Source organism: Neofelis nebulosa, chromosome 8 (genome assembly GCF_028018385.1).
Source record: "Neofelis nebulosa isolate mNeoNeb1 chromosome 8, mNeoNeb1.pri, whole genome shotgun sequence".
Lineage (NCBI taxonomy): Eukaryota > Metazoa > Chordata > Mammalia > Carnivora > Felidae > Neofelis > Neofelis nebulosa.
Window position 1 is genome coordinate 132,647,150 of NC_080789.1, and position 17,091 is coordinate 132,664,240.

General features: G+C 45.7%; 1 protein-coding gene across 13 annotated transcripts in view; it reads right to left on the reverse strand.

Moving 5' to 3' along the window:
- Nucleotides 1–17,091, reverse strand: part of CELF2 (CUGBP Elav-like family member 2) — an 835,088-nt gene that overhangs the window by 110,862 nt on the left and 707,135 nt on the right. For 12 of the 13 annotated variants that reach the window (XM_058682192.1, XM_058682201.1, XM_058682202.1 and 9 more), the window contains one exon: nt 1,798–1,880. The exons of the other annotated variant lie outside the window; for it this stretch is intronic. In XM_058682192.1, coding sequence (XP_058538175.1) covers nt 1,798–1,880 — 83 coding nt within the window. The remainder of the gene's footprint in view (nt 1–1,797; nt 1,881–17,091) is intronic. 13 annotated transcript variants of the gene reach the window in all.

Genomic DNA, 17,091 nt, shown 5'->3' on the forward strand with positions numbered 1-17,091 from the left:
TGAATTCATATTACCCACGCTTTGCATTAGTTTAAAACAGAATGCGATTTGGCATCAATATACCCTAAATGCTAAATAAATTCATCATCTCAAGTATTTTTTTTAAACATACCTAGAACGGATTTTGTGTACGGATTACTGTAAAGTATTTCTTTTTAAAAGTGGGAATACAAAGTAGCCTTTGGGTTTGATCAGGAGACTGAGAAATTTAAACAAGAATATCCTACAGTTGGCCGAACCAGTCAATATTTGCCTTGGTTGCTTCATTTGAAAATGTGACCAAACACTGTAACCTCCTAGAATTTCCATTGGAGAAAATATTTCCACTTATAAGCAAAATAAATACTTAAATAATAAAATTATTTCAAATAATACTTAGGGGGGCCTGGGTGGCTCAGTTGGTTGAGTGTCTGACTTCAAGCTCAGGTCATGATCTCGCCGTTCACGGGCTTGACAGCTCACAGCCTGGAGCCTGCTTTGGATTCTGTCTCCCTCATGCTATTTCCCTCTCTCTCAAAAATAAACATTTAAAAAGATTTTTTTTTTTTTTAAATAATACTTAAAAGTCATGGAGCAAAGCACTGAGATGTACTAAAAGCTGCCTTACTAAATAAAACCACTTAAAGGGTTTGAGGAAGAAGTCGTGAAACGGGGACAGAGAATTCTGGTATCACATGCTTGCTTTTTTGAATCTTCCACTATTTGATTTGCTCTAAGGAAAAGGGAGAAGCCACAGTGGTGTGACTGAAGACCAGGGTTCATAATTTAGTACTTTCGGGTGACTAATGTTTTGAAAACGTTTTCTTGAGTATCTTGCCGTGACAAATCCCATGAAATTTTCAATGGATCTAAGGTAGCTAAGCAAATGCGTGTGTGTGAGCTTGTGTGTTCGTGTGTGTCTACAGAGACAACAAAACGACAGCTAGAATTATGCCCTGGAAACATCGGGAACACTGGGTTATCTTTCTTTTCTTTTGATCAAAACAGAGTTCAATAAAATCATTGTTCTGCTCACCACACCTTCTTCATTATAACCAACGCACATTGTCATGACATTGAAAGAACTCATCACTGATATTTGGGTCAGTGGGGAAAACACCAAACAGCCCAGGAACTTTATACCAGCATGCGATAAGTAACACTGCCATGAAACCCCAGAAATAATGTATTCTGATGAAGCAGCTAAACACAACATCAGTTCGTTTCTTGTCAATTGTACTAATCGTCCAATATTAGCAGGAAGGAAATGGCAAAAAATTGTGAAGCTTTGTATTTTCCGTTCTCTATCAACACGAACTCACAAATTAGGCATTAAAACATTGACTTTGTTGTTAACCGCCACTGACTGTTGAGAAACCATGAGGAGGTTTAGTATTATGGCCATACAGGGTACATTTTGCCCTTTCAAAGGAAAATCTAAGACTAAATTTCAAAAGGGGTTCCTGGTGAGTAAAAGCTTTTCCTTTTCCATCTGCTTCTGTCGTGTGTATCGGGTTTTTTTTTTTTTTCCCCCTTTTAAAATCTCAGCCCACCCAATACTCTTTGGCAGCCGCTGCTGCGCAGTGGGGTCACTCTGATTTTCTAACCAGGGGACATACTATTTGAGAACTCTTTCCATCAGCATTAATGCCAATGCTCCTTTATGGGTCGGCCAGGTGCTTTGGCTACTGCAGGGGAACAGAAGGGTTAGCACACACTCCTCAAAAGACCAAAGTCATTTTTGCCACTAGAACCTTCAGTTGAAAGGACCATTTTCAAGCAATAAAGTGATTTTGGTACAAAAGTAAACCGACTCACCCCAGGTAAAGTTTTAATATTGTGCAGTGCATTCTGGGCCTCAAGTGCAGCTTTTCTTGTATAAAATGTTACGAAACAACAACCTACAGAGAGAAATGAAAAGGTTTTAGAAATTTCTGTGAGTGCTTTGCTTAGATATAATGGAGACTACAGCGAACAAATAATCTACTTAAAAGGATGCACAATTTAAAAATAATCAAGTGCATGAGAACAGTAATAACATCTAAAGCATTTACCAATGCCTTTCACCCAAACCACATTTATGAGCTTTACCCACGTTGGAGATCAATTCATAACTCTATGCACCAACTACCTGGAACACAGCTCTTCAGGAATGAGGGCAGAAGTGGTGGGTGACGTGTTAATGGGGCGTGTGTAGCGAGTACAGATGGAGAAGTGTTTAAGCACAGTGACAAAGGCAGAAACTTACAGCAACTATAATTTCCTGAAGGGATATTCTAGAACGTCACACTTTTGAAACACTCTCTTAAACCCAATAGTTTAGACCACTGGCTTATAAGGTTCTTAAAAGCTAAAAGAGTGCTTTATTCCTTATCTACACCATGGTATCATAATGCAAAGGTCCATATGAGAGATACTTAGTTTTTGTCGGCCAAAATGAAAGACTATTTTAACCAGTTTGGAAATTTAGTTACAGGACGGTGGTCACGTCTCCAAACATCTGTTTGGACACACTGTCCCATGTATTGTTAGATACGGCTATAGCGCATCAACGGGCAACCTTCTGATTCCTTATTTCCAAGAGCTGATGGGAGTCCAGGCTGAATGCCGCCCCCCGCCCCCCCTCCCCCGGAGAGGCCAGCAAAACCCCTCTTCCTAACCAATGTCCTCTACCAAAGAAAATGGTGTGGAAGCCTTAGACCATCACTTCTGTCTTCTGAAGGATGGCTGACCTCCAACCTGTAGCTAAAGATACTGGTTAAGGTAGCTGCTTAAATCGGATAAAGAAACCAGTTAAGGATCTGTTCATTAGCATACAGTTTCTTGGCACAATTAGGCTCAGGAAAAGGGAGTGGACAAAATCTTTAAAAATTTAACGTGGATGGAACTGGAAGCTGTTATGCTGAGTGAAATGAGTCAGTCAGAGAAAGACAGATACCGTATGTTTTCACTCACAGGTGGAGGGGGGAGGGAAGAGGAAAAAAAAGTTACAGAGAGGGAGGGAGGCAAACCGTAAGAGACTCTTGGATATGGAGAATGGACTGAGGGTGGATGGGGGGTGGGGGAGAGAGGAAAGTGGGTGATGGGCATCGAGGAAGGCACTCGTTGGGATGAGCACTGGGTGCTGTATGGAAACCAGTTTGTCAATAAATCATGTTAAAAAAATAAAAATAAAAATCGAAAGAAAAAAGATGCTGCCTCTGAGCTGTCTTTGTAAGCTGGATGGAGGAAAAAAAAAGTGGGGAGACGCACTCACGAAGACTGTAAATATTTCAGCCTGACTGTACTGAAGGGTCCTCAAGCACGGAGCCACAGAGTTGGGGCGGGCTTTGGGGGGTCCTCGTACACCAAGCAGAGCAAGGAGCATGGAAGAAATGCGTAACTGAGGCATCGACCTCGGTTCTGTTTTGGGGACTGAAGGGGGTATGGCAAGGAGCTGGAAAACATAGCACAGCTGAGAACAGGGGGTTGGCATCATAAGCCAGCAGAAGTGCAGAATCATAAATTGGCATTCTGGTTTTTCAAAATAAAACCTCATTCAAAATGGACAGAAGACATGAATAGACATTTTCGAAAGAAGACATCCAGATGGCTCATAGACACAGGAAAAGATGCTGAACATCACTCCTCATCAGGGAAATCCAAATCAAAACCACAATGAGATACCACCTCACACTGGTCAGAAGGGGTAAAATTAACACCACAAGAAACAACAGGTGTCAGCAAGGATGCAGAGAAAGGGGCACTCCGTTGCACTGTTGGTGGAAATGCAGACTGGTGCAGCCGATCTGGAAAACAGTAAGGAGGTTCCTCAAAAAGTTAAAAACAGAACTACCCTATGATCTGGCAACTGCACTACTAGGTACTTACCCCAACGATACAAAAATACAGATTTGAAGGGGCACATGCACCCTGATGTTTACAACAGCATTGTCAACGATAGTCAAGCTATAGCAAGAGCCTAAATGGTAAATTGACTGATGAATGGATAAAGAAGATGTGGCACACAACGGAAAATTACTCAGCCGTCAAAAAGAATGAGATCTTGCCATTTGCAATGACGTGGACAGAGCTAGAGTGTATTAGGCTAAGCAAGATAAATCAGAGAAAGACAAACACCATATGATTTCACTCATGTGGAATTTAAGGAGCAAAACAGATGGATGTATGGGAGGGGGATAAAAGAGAGAGAGGAGGAAACAAACCATAAGAGACTCTTAACTACAGACTCTTTAAAAGCACAAACTGAGGGTTGATGAGGGGGGGAGGTGGGTGGGGGATGGGCATTAAGGAGGGCACCTGTTGTGAGAGCACTGCATGTTGTATGTAAGGGATGAATCTCTGAATTCCACTCCTGAAACCAATATTGCACTGTATGTTAGCTAGAATTTAAATACAAATTTGAAAAGAAAACTTACTCAAAAACGTAGGGGAAAATAAAGTGCAGTTCCATTCCTTCAGCCTTCCTAAATACATCTATGATGCTTCCTCCTCGTTCGGAAAAGAAATTTGGGAACTTGTTGTAGATTTGATTTTGTTTCAGTCTACTGAGATTAAATATACAAAACCTCACCTTCTAGAGAAAGCAGAAAACAATCATAGCTTCCTGGCACTCATACCACATGCATCCAAGGATTAGGAACTCCTAAAATGTAGGCATTCATTGGCACAATGGAAGAAAGTGAACATTATGCAGTTTCTTGAAAGAATCACAGACAGGGGTGCCTGGGTGGCTCAGCTGGTTAAGTGTCCGACTTCGGCTCAGGTCATGATTTCACAGCTTGTGAGTTCGAGCCCTGCATCGGGCTCTGTGCTGACAGCTCAGAGCCTGGAGCCTCTTCAGACACTGTGTCTGTCTGTCTGTCTGTCTGTCTGTCTCTCTCTCTCTCTCTCTCTCTCTCTGCCCCTCCCCAGCTCACACTCTGTCTCTCTGTCTCTCAAAAATAAACATTAAAAAAATTAAAATCACAGATGGACAGACTGACCATTTTTATTTTTAGCGTGCTTTTCGCTTCAGCTATTCTGACTTCTTTGCCCAGAGTTATGTGACCTGATGGTAGATTTTTTTTTTTTAACAAAACTTTTTCAAATTAATGAGTGGCTTTGGCTTCAGTGGCATAAAGTGAACCCAAGATGAGCTATAGGATGTGCTTAGGATCTAGGAGTAAACTTTTTTTTGTAATTTTTCTTCAATGTTTATTTTTCAGGGCCGGGGAAAGGGGCAGAGAGAGAGAGAGACACAGAATCCGAAGCAGGCTCCAGGCTCTGAGCTGTCAGCACAGAGCCCGACGTGGGGTTCAAACTCATGAATGGTGAGATCATGAACTGAGTGGAAGTCAGATGCTTAACCGACTGAGCCATCCAGGCGCCCTGGATCCAGGAGTAACTTTAAACAGGGAAGTCAAATCCCAGCTTCCAGCAACCCACTATAAACACCCTAAGGAGGAAAAAAAAAAAAATACCAACTATGCTTCACTGGGCTTGCTAGAGTAAGAAAAGCACAGAGAGACATAACCTCTGCTTTCTGAAAGCTCCTAAGAGAACCTCGGTAACGCCTCCCCCTCTCCCTCTCCCCGTCTCACGGGCTTACAACGTTGGCTGCCGGAGAAGGGGCAATGGGGGAGGCCCCTGACTTCAGCCTTGGTCACCAGAGCTTCAAAACTGAGGCAGAGTCTGATGCTCTCAAGCAGACAGGTTTTGGGAGTGGGACACTTAGGAAAAAGACTGAGGGGTAGAGTGGAAGGTGTGAGGCTGTAAGGCTCGCCAGGAAAGAAGGCAATTCACAAGCCGAGGAACACAGGCCAGCGTGGCCAGGCTCAGAGCTGAGAACGGAGTTCATTCTGGCCCACGGGGACCGTGGAAGGGCAGGGGCCCCGAACACAGACAGCTGAAGACAGTAAGATGAAAGCAGCGTGAAGCACGATGATCCAAGTGAGTGAACCCCACGTGTGGGGACAAAGGGAAGAGCTCAGACCAATGCGCGATGGATGCTCTTGGGAATAAAGAAAGCTCTCCTGCCTTTAACCCTGCAACAGAATCCCTACGCCTTCTCACTGCCTGACATCCACCAGGAAGGTGCAGTTCATTTCCTACTTAAGTATTAAAATGCTGCCCTTGGGGATGGAAACATCTAATCGCTCCCAGCTATTTACATGTTAGTATGAATCTGGTTACAGCGCTTTCCTTCTGAACGACGTTCTTAGTGAGCACAAGGTGTTTGTGGGTGTGGGTGTCACTGTGTGTGTAGGAAGGGCAAGTCTGAAGCTGATGTCAGAGTGACGGGAGACAGAGGGGAAAGGAATGGGGAAAGGAGCCTCATGTCCAAAAGGGGAGATGGGAAGACACCCCAGACCTCAAACACTTTCCAATCTCACCCAGGGCCCACCCTGCCTGTACAACTGCTATGGTGAAATCAGGGTCACCTCAACAGACCCCCTTCAAATTGTGCATAGCTCGCGCCTCCCTGACTCTATACCCGTTTAGACGAGAGTTTTTAGAGATTACACCAAGATAAGCTATGCTTCTCGTTGTAACGCACAGAAGAATATTCTGGCTAACATGGTGACATTTCCCGACCCCAACCCAACAGCGCAGGCCCCTCAGACTCCACTAACAGACTTGGCACCTGGGGAAAAGGTATCCCATCTCCAGATGGGCACAGCCCCTTGCCATGGCCCAAGGCCTGGTGAGCGGGGTCCGGGCTGAATTTCTGCCTCTACCTGTGGTCTCAGCTGGGCACCCGCATGCAATGAACAATTTGCACCATCGTGGGGGTTCCGGGGGGAAGACATTAGGATTGGGAATATCATCCTAAGATTCTACTTTTGGTTTCACACATTTGGGTTCCCGAGTGACTTAGACAGAAACATCTTACTTCCTCTGTACCTTAGTTAGTTTCATTACCTCTCAATCAGTGAATAAAAACCAGGTCTGCCTCAACTCCTTCTCAAAACAACATGGCTGTAGAGCCGAAGTGTTCCATTCACAACACATTTTTTTTTTTAAGTCCAAATTATTCTTTGCTTGCACTTCATTCAGCATGCATACTAATTCACTGAATAAAAACAGTGTTTGATTAAAGTTATCTTAAAATTTACGGTATGTGGAACTACAGATTTAAGTAGCCACCTTAGATACAGCAATGTGTGGTTATTCCCCTTAAGAGACACTAGTCTGTATTAATCCAGAGTAGAAACGTGCTTGAAAGACTCTCATTTCTGGGAGTACCCTCCTAGCTAACAACCATAGTCTTTTTTCCTCCATCCACCACTTGACATGCCCACCTGAAATCTTAGATGCATTAACCTGCACAGATTATTTCAACCAAGGAAGGGAGAGATAGATTATTTGCCCCGATGTGGTCATTATCATGGCAAAAGGGCCGGGGGCTACTAAAGATCCCAGGAAATCCATGAAGGTTCAACAGAGTTGGAATTTTCTTTCTTGCCTACCCTAACTGGATGTACAGCTGTTAAGGGAACCACCTGTCTCTTAGATTTCCCTATGCCAGCTGTAACTCAGGTCTGAAATTTACTGGATTCATTTTCAGGTCAGCTGCAGCACCAGATGGCTTAGCAATCCGATTCGGGGGATGGACCTCCCCCCTTTAGCCCATTTCTTTTTCAAACACCCTTGTAAGGTGGGCAGTTAAACACCAACAACGGCCACAGATGCCCTTCAATGGTCAGCGGCTGTGGCAGGCACCAGGGCGGACGACCCCTCAGGGGTCAGCATCACTCTGGAATGCCCCTCTCTCCCTGCCACCGGTGGCGGTACCAAAGGTTCTGTTCCGTTTCAGAGATGGGAAGTGACCTGGCAGGTGCCTCTGGGGGATTAGCAGAGACTAACGCAGTTTGATGAGCCGGGTGCTTTGGCCACGTCTCCGCCCTCCGGCTTCTACTCAACGCCGTTGAGTTGTGCTGTTTCCCACGTTTCTTCCTTGTCCATTTCACACAGTCTCACACACACGTGGACTGTACAACTCTCGCCACCTTTATCCACCCATTCAGGGGGTCTCTGCCCGTAGCAGAAATTTTGAAAAGATAAACATGATGTTCTCCCCATAGATTAATTTATGGTTGTCCCATGGTAACAGGGTTTTTTTTTTTTCTTTTTGACAATTCATTGTATCAGTTAAGAGCTCTGGATTTAAGAGCCCCCCGCCCCCCAAATAATAACCCACTTTCCATGGCTCTATTTATCAACACCTCCCCATTGCTCCTCACCACGGCTTTTTAAATTCACGGCTGCCGATAGGTTCGGTGGTAAAACTTGGGAAGAGGTTCCAGAGCCAAATACCAGCGTGTCAGGCCCACACAGAGCCTAACACGTCCACCATTGAGGACTCCTCTACTGATCGTGAAGAGATGCTGAGGAGTCTGTGCACATCTTGGGGAAGGGTAACGCAGTAAAGCTCACTGGCCACTCACATCTCCCGAGGAATTCACTCTGCTGCTTCACTTTGGAACATCCAGGAAAGCTCCCAGGAAGGCAACATAAGATTAGCTTTGATGGGCGAGAAGGTCTAGAAAGATCTTGGGGTGCCGAGTGCCGTCTATGAAGGGTGACCAGCGCAAACCTCATGGTGAGCCTCTGTGGGTGGTCAGTGAGCCCCAAGTGGACACTGGGCCCCGAAGGAGTGAGTCAGGGGAACTAGGGGCCTTTGGCCGCCCCGATTCCCACAAGTTGACAAGGCTAGCAATCTGATGGCATGTGTTCGACGTGTGAAGCAATGTGCAATCAGCATTATAATTGTGCAATATGATTAGGCATCTTGTCTCGGAAGGTGCGGGAGGCAATTCCCACAGAGGCTAAGTGCATATACTCCAGACAGAGTAGTTGCTGTCTATAACTCTTCACAAATAGTTTCTGCTGTCACCCAGAGTTCCCTCAGGTATATTGCCAGCTTAATTGCAGACTAACTTGAGACACTGTGAGGAGGTTTTTGTTGTTTCCAAAGATAAAGCCCCAAGAAAGACAGGCCAATGGTATCTACACACACACACACACACACACACACACACACACACACACACACACACACGTAGTGTATTTAAAATCATAAAGACACTCAACTCTACTGAAAGACTTTAATTTTAAATGATCAAGTAGATTTATCCTCAAAGAAACCATCTGGATTATCACAAATCTTTTCAAACCACAGCTGTTTCTCTTGAAAATCTTTACTTGGAAACTCTTGGTAATAATACTCACTGGGAAAAAAAAAAATGCATTGCTTATGTAGACATAACCACTTTATATCATGGCTTGCCCTGAGTGAAACAGCACTGTATTTATATTCTTCAGTGTGGAGGGCAGTGTAGACACAGCCCTTGGGGAATGATACCAAAAACCAGATTAAAAAAAATTTTTTAAATTATTTACTTGAGAGAGAGAGAGAGAGAGAGAGAGAGAGAGAGAGAGAGAAAACGTGAGTGGGGGAGGGGGGCACAGAATCCAAAGCAGGCTCCAGGCTCTGAGCTGTCAGACAGAGCCCAATGTGGGGCTCGAACTCACAAACTATGAGATCATGACCTGAGCTAAAGTTGGATGCTTAACCAACTGAGCCACTGAGGTGCCCCCAAAACCAGATTTTAAAACCAGTTCTGCCCTTAGGAAAATCGACAACATACTCACTAAAGAAATTTCCTCTGAGTTTTCTGAACCTTTCCACATGAGGGGGAATGACTAAGGGTTAATGCTGTAGAGATGCCATTTTAAAAAGGCAGCGTTATCTTTTACTCTAAAGTATGGATGATAAGGCAGTTTTTACTATAGAACCCAGGCTTAAAGATGGGAGGTCAGTGACTTGAATGGTCTTCAATTATTGAAATAGTCACTTGTCAACCCTAGGGTTGAAGTCTCAGACCCCAGGCCCACAATTTACACTCACCATGGCACAGGGGCCAGCCCTCTGAGAAGCCCCTCATGACTCTCCTGGAGCCACCAGTCTCCTGGACTGAGGAAAATGCTCCTTGAAAGGCACTCTCATAAATGGGAGAAAGGGCCTTTCTGGAATGTTCTAGTCCTAACTGTTGATTCTTTTTTTGATGCTATTCTTTAGTAACATCTTAATATGGAAAATTGTGGAACATTTTCTGAAATACATAACTCTTTCATATTGTTATTATTACTGAAGAGTGGAATCATGATGGAAGAAAGAAGGCAAGGAAAAAAGTAATTTCCCACAACTCTGGCTAAGCTGATAAAATAAAAGTATTTCATGTGTGGAGCTTAAGGTGTTGTGCACTGAACAACTGTCTCCCCACGTGAACTCCATCCGTGGGGTAAAGAGCAGGGGTTGTCCACACCTCCAAGGCCATTCAACATATCAAACTTACAAAATTTATCTTTCTAAATCTAAGCAAATAAACCCTTGAAGACAACTAGAGAATGATCACCTGATGACTGAACACTATACTTATTTCTTTTAAAAACAAAGTTCACAGTTCTGGCAGACAAATTTAGCTCAAGATATATTCGAATTCAGGACATCGACAAAGCCATCATGTTGTGAATTGAGAACTCTTTTAAAGGCTGCCTTTGAATTCTGAGGTGCCCACAGATCAAGGGACCAAAGGCCCTGGAAGGCTAAATTAGTGAACCCGCTATGTTTTTTTCCCCCTTTCTGTGAATGAAGCTCTCTTTTGTACACACATTTGTAAGCAAAACAGGTGCCCGCTCTACACAAGTCCCCTCAATTGGGATCTTGGCTTCTGGTCAAGTCGGTAGCACACGATCCAGTTTAAGTCAAAAGAGGACATAGTCCCCATACTTGATTCCACGGGTAATCTATTTTCTTCCTCAATTTTAGCTTCTATAGAGAGAATTTAATACTTTTTTTTCAGAGTCCAAAGGTTGTTGATCTAAGTGGTACATTTTGTGCTCAAGTAAGTGTTCCACGTGCAGGAGGTTTAGATTCTCAATCATTGGCCTCACCTTTGCCAAGACCCCCGACTTTCAGTTTCTACAAAGCAGTTAAAGGTTCAAAAAGCCCCATCAAAAATCCCCTGAATTAAAATTTTTAAAACTTAGCAATGACCTTAAAAAAAAAAAGACAGAGAGAGAGAGAGAGAGAGAGAGAAGTAATTTTCCTGTGGCTGGAAGGTTGACATTTCGCATCTTGAGGAAACAGACAATGACAGAATGTCATTCTTCAAACGTAAGCAGACTTGAACCAGTACCCTGGAGAGGCAGGCATGTAGCCCTTTCCTCAGCTGGAAGCCCACCCACCAAGAAACAAGTCCCCAATCAAATGCAACATTGTTAACTCATGGCCTCCAAGGTCCTAGCTGTTTGTTCCCTCTCAGGCCTCAAAATCTGGCTTGCGTTAGGGGAGCTCAAGATAGGACCAAACCATTAATGCTCTAATTTCACCAGCTACGTTGAAAACCCAGCCCCCTCGCCGAGCACGTTTACGTGCTCCTGTGTGCGAATTCCTTATGGCAGCTCTTCTGGACGTGGGTGTTGAACCAGGCTGGCTGCAAGGACAGAATGAGAGACATGAAGTAAAGGAATAAAAAAAGCAGCAATATGGGGCGCCGGGGTGGCTCTGTCGGTTAAGCGTCTGACTTCGGCTCAGGTCATGATCTCGCGGTCCGTGAGTTCGAGCCCCGCGTCGGACTCTGCGCTGACAGCTCGGAGCCTGGAGCCCGCTTCGGATTCTGTGTCTCCCTCTCTGCCCCTCCCCCGCTCATGCTCGATCTCTGTGTCTCAGCAATGAATAAACGTTAAAGAAAAAAATTAAAAAAAAAAAAAAAAAAAAAGCAGCCATCAAAGCAAACATTAGGTAGCTATGGGAAAGACCTGCAAGAAAAGACATGAGTTTTGTTTCGCACTCCCCTCCTTTTCTGCCTTAAACTCAAAACTAAGGGGAAAAAAAATCAGAGGACGTTAAGGGGGCACAGCTTTCTCTGGGCTTCGGTACTGTCTCCTCACGGAACTTTACAACCAGTTAATGCTAGTAACTTCCTCTCCGTCACCCCCAGAGGTAGTTAACAGAGTACCCACAAGGGGCTAAGAGCAAAGGCATAACCATCTCAGTCACTGGGGACTGACCGCACTCTGCGGTGTCCACGCTGATCATCAGGGTATGCCGTCAACCACCTGACGGGCTCTGCCTTCCTCTGAGACCCCCAGAACTGCCGCAGCCCGCTTTCACGGAGCCAGAAATACCTTTTTATAACCTAAACCTTCTGTCTGAAACTTCAGCCAGCCTCCCGAGACCAACTTTTCACCCCCGTCTATCTAAGAGCGGGACTTCCCTAGCTACCCAGCGCAAACGCCACATCCTGTAGCAATCAGCTTTTAACGGAACCGCATCCAATCAGCTTTGCTTTACGGAGTTTGAGCGAACCGGTGCCCTGATGTGGAAAAAAAAGGCTTACCACCTGGCCATTACCTAGGAAGCAGGGGGACACCGCTGCCGTTCTGCTCTCGGGGGGGAGGGGGGGGGACCCTACCGCTTGGATCGCCAGGCGCAATCCCGAGGGAATCCCCTGGGAACCTCAGGGACAAAACGGGGACAAAGCATGGCCGGGTGCCTGGGGCGTGGATTCTGCGTTCCTCCGAGAAGCGAGAAGCGTGACTCACGTCCCCAGCAGGGTTACTTGCCCTACAACAACTCGAGCCGGCCGTTCAACCCGAGGACAGAGAACGTATGTCACCCACTCCGCACAACCCCGCCCCGCTGCCCTCAGACCCTGCACCTGACCCGCCGTGACCACTTTCTGTTAATTGGCCACAAGATCTAGGCCACCCCCAGCCTCCTGCTGTCCTGGGGACCTCACCTGGAGGATCTGTCTCCTGGTACCCCTAGGAGTACTCTCTAAATCTTCTGCCAAGAAAATGGAGGGTTCTACCGCATTTTTAAGCCTTTTGGGAAAACAACTGAGGAATGTGCACAGCTTTGTGTGCATTGCAACGCTTCCTCACCATTATTATGTAAATCCCAGCAAGAGCACTGCAGAGACAGAAAAGACATCAAGGGCAAAGTTTCTGGAATCGGCTCTCTCTCCCTGTCCCCGGGCCTCTGAAAAAAAAAACCCACTTGTGTTAGACCACTTCAAATGTGTAACAGCTGCAAAGGTATCTGAAGAATTTTAATGTCACCTTTCCCCCAGATAGGCCCATCACTGCATTTAGCCGTTTCGCGACCGCTCCCACGCTAGGCAAGGGAAGGCCAGATGCCTCGGTGCACGTGCTTGTCAACGAGCCATGGCGGACAGGGCGGAGCAAGCAAGCAGCTTCCTTTGTGGGAGAATGTCATTAGATCTTGGGGATGCAAGGTAAGAGGCAAACTGCAGATTTGGCTGCGTTTTCATTTTGAAAAGACAAATTCTGGACTTAGAAGGAGGACTGTAATTTTTCTCTGAAGGTAAGAAAAAAATAACTTTAGGTTGAGTCTGATAAGCCAACTGGAAGGCCACGTGGGAGGAGTCTCCCTAAAACCCGTGTGACTGGCCGGGCAGGCCTCCTCAGAGTTTTGAGGCAGCGATGGGTCCCCGTGGGGACGCCGTGGGTCTGTCGTGGGGACGGCAGGAACTGTTCCTTCTCCCGGGGCCCAACGAACAGACGTAACTTCACACGAGGAAGGCATCCCAGGGTTAAATGTGGTAGAAGGTAGTTCTAGCTTGAATCCAATTAAAAAGGATTTAGGTTCTAAAGTACTGAGAGACCTCATTAAAAGGAAGTTTCTAATATAAGTTTATTTCGTAGGATGCATTCTCTGGAGGACAGGATGGCATTGTAATTAGGAGCCTAGTGGCAATGAGAGTAAGTTAGAATCATGTCTGTTTTCCTAGGATTCTTTTTTTTTTTTTTTTAATTTTTTTTTTCAACGTTTTTTATTTATTTTTGGGACAGAGAGAGACAGAGCATGAACGGGGGAGGGGCAGAGAGAGAGGGAGACACAGAATCGGAAACAGGGTCCAGGCTCCAGGCTCCGAGCCATCAGCCCAGAGCCTGACGTGGGGCTCGAACTCACGGACCGCGAGATCGTGACCTGGCTGAAGTCGGACGCTTAACCGACTGCGCCACCCAGGCGCCCCAGTTTTCCTAGGATTCTTGACTCAGCACGCTGGGCTACACGATGCTTTGTGGCCAGACCAGCCTCCCAAGCGTCAGCTGCATGATCCTGCCTCAAGTGCGCTCACGGACACCTCGAGCACAGGCCCCTTGTCGTTAGCCTGAGTCAGATCAAGCGCGGCTCAGTTTAGCACTCATCTGCAACATCGCCGTATCCTAACGTTTCACGGGCCTGTGTGAGGACTTGTCTCAATCTGAGGTAGAACCCAGGTGTTTTGTCTGGAATCGGAATGTGGAGAGTCGTATCTCCTGCCTTACTCTGGTCTTTATGGTCACGTTGAAGTGGAGACGCATAAAACTGCGTGCCGGCTAAAGTGAAGATTTGAAATGATTTTAGTGCTTTCCTGTGGTACAGGACTCTGAAGAGCCGATATTTATGGCCATGATAACTGTCTCTCTCACTCCCATGACAACTGAGTCATCCTTCATGTGCATGGAGATCAGGGAGGGAGATATTTTTACAAATTGCCTCGAACAGCGAAACTCAGAGGAGAAACGCGCTTTTGTGGCCAAGTATAAATTGATGTTCCAGGGATAAAAGGCAAGTATCCTTGGGCCCAGAGTTCTCACAGCAGAGAGAGACTATGTCAGTTTTCAAAGTGACACGGATTTTTCTGTCCTTCATTCATAAAGCTTCCCAGGAAGGGACGCAGTCCCCCCTAAATAGATTTTTCAGACTGACTGGGTGTTTGACAAATGTCTTTAAACCTCTGCTTATTTATAAAATGGGATGAGTTAACAGCAGCTACACGACAGGGCTACTGTATTAAAAAGATAATTTATGAAAATGTGTAACACAGCTCTTGACTTATACCTCAGAGTGCTCAGTAAGTGGTAGAGATTACCACCTTAAATTGGACATGTTCCTCCATAAAGCCCCAAGCCCAGAGAGACAGGGGAGGGACGAGACGGCATCAGCCCAACATTACGCCAGAGGAAACCGAGGTACCGGAAGGCAGCATCGATACACGTGTCAAAATCTCACGCTGCTCCCTGCGGTGTCTGGGTAGAAGGGGGACGAGCGGGCGTCTTCGGTAAGCGATGACCATTCACCCTTTAATAGGGTTTGGAATTGATTTTGTTGTCTTGCTTTCTGAAGTAATTACTTGGAACTAGCCAAGTTCACCCATTTGCATGGCCTTTGAGTCTTGTGAACACCCATTTTGGTGGCCTCTACAGTGCCAATCAATTTTAATGGAATCATTTTGATGACTTACCTATTCAGGGTACGACAGTATTTCTGCCAAGCTGAACACTTGATGGCACTTCCCCAAGAGGCAAAAATTCCCTAAAACAGTTTGTTATTTGAAATAAAACCTGTTGCATCTAATGGGCACGCCCGGGTTTCACTGTTATCAAAGGAGTTTAACCACAGACTTATCACTTCCCTTTATCTCAGCAACAACAGAGGAGGGAAAACAACAGAGACACTAGGCTGCATACAAGGAGGGGGCACTCTAAACGCCCAGGATCAGGGGAGGAAAGGAAGGAAAACGTCAGGAAGAGAATAGGGTACATGTGTCCAGAGCGTGTTTAGGCACCTCCGGAAAAGGGGATCCCAGGGGCTGGACGGCATTTTGAGAGTTACCATTACAACGAAAAGACACGAGAAGAAGATCACTGACCGCCTGATAAACTGTCTCTTATCACAGTCAGGTGTGGCTGCATTATCATGCCACCGGAGGTCCCTCAAAGCTCTAGGAGGGCAGGGGGGACATGTCGTGAATTTCCTCGGTCCCCTTCACAAGGCATAGCACAGTGTCGGGCATCAGGTACTTTTTAAATACTTCTTGATTGATTGTCCTGGGGCCATCTTCCCATCTGCCCGCCCCACAGCAGCATGGCTTCCTTTTAGACTTTGTGTTACGAGCCTTTCCAACTGGGGCAACCTGAGATAAAAACTGTCCATGCAACACTCGGTTCGTTCCGGAGAAAGGACTCTGGTTTAGTTGACCAATGTCTGAGCTGAGATAGGTGTGGTCTACTGGTTGGGTCAGACAGATTTTGTTCTATCCATTTAGCAAGATACTGTCTACAGAGCACATAGAGCTCATGGAAAAAATTAGCGGCTTTTCTTCCTTCTACTGTAGGGTGGCACTGTAGGGGTACCAGGAAGCTTCCTCTACATCTAGGGTGACTGGAAGATCTATCCCAGTGGGGACAGTTTGGAAGGCGGAAGGGGGTAATTTAGGGGTTATCCTGCAACAGCAGAGAAGAACGGGGGCTACCGCAGACACAACTCTCCCCGCTGGCCCTCACTTTCCATCCTGGGGCCTGAATCCAAGGACATACCGATTTGTGTCCAAGACCACCGTGCTTTGTGGTTCTAAATCTCAACCCATACATCTACCAGGCGCGGCCTTCCATTTTTCAGCAAACTAAGTAAGTGTAACAGATTATGGATATAAGAAAAATATAATACAGTCCGTGTACTTGATGTATTTAATATTTAGCTGTGGAGTTAACTGCTCATTCTTTAGCAGGTGGAGAGAAGATTCATCTTCTTTGCCTACAGAATCTCTCCCTAGAAAACCTGAGGGAAATGTGAAATATTTCCCTGGTTTCAAGATTATAGCAAACTACATGCCACACACTGATCAGCAGCCTTTTGGTTTCACTCAAGAAGAACATGCCATCGATCAGCCTTCCCCACGCTGCACACACAGCGAAGTGGTGTTTGATCTAAAAACTTTCATTTCTCTCGATCACTGCCAATGACACTTAAATTCTTCTGCGAAATCTTTAGAGGAAAGAGAAGAGGAATATCCAGCAGCCTCCCATTCCATCCTGAGATGGCTGGATGGAAATGGATTTCCAAGCGTGTAGTTCTTTTGGACCTAAGGGCCCTGCTTGTTTGGATTTTGCACACACTATTATTAAGATGGGGATCCGAGGCAGGGTGTGTTACAAAAGCCCCTGCAGTGAGCTAAAAGGCTCTGGGTACCGTAGATGAGTTACACGGCCAAGCCTCTGCCTTACACTACTGCTTCCTAATTGTGCAGATAATAAATGATAATGATACTTCTT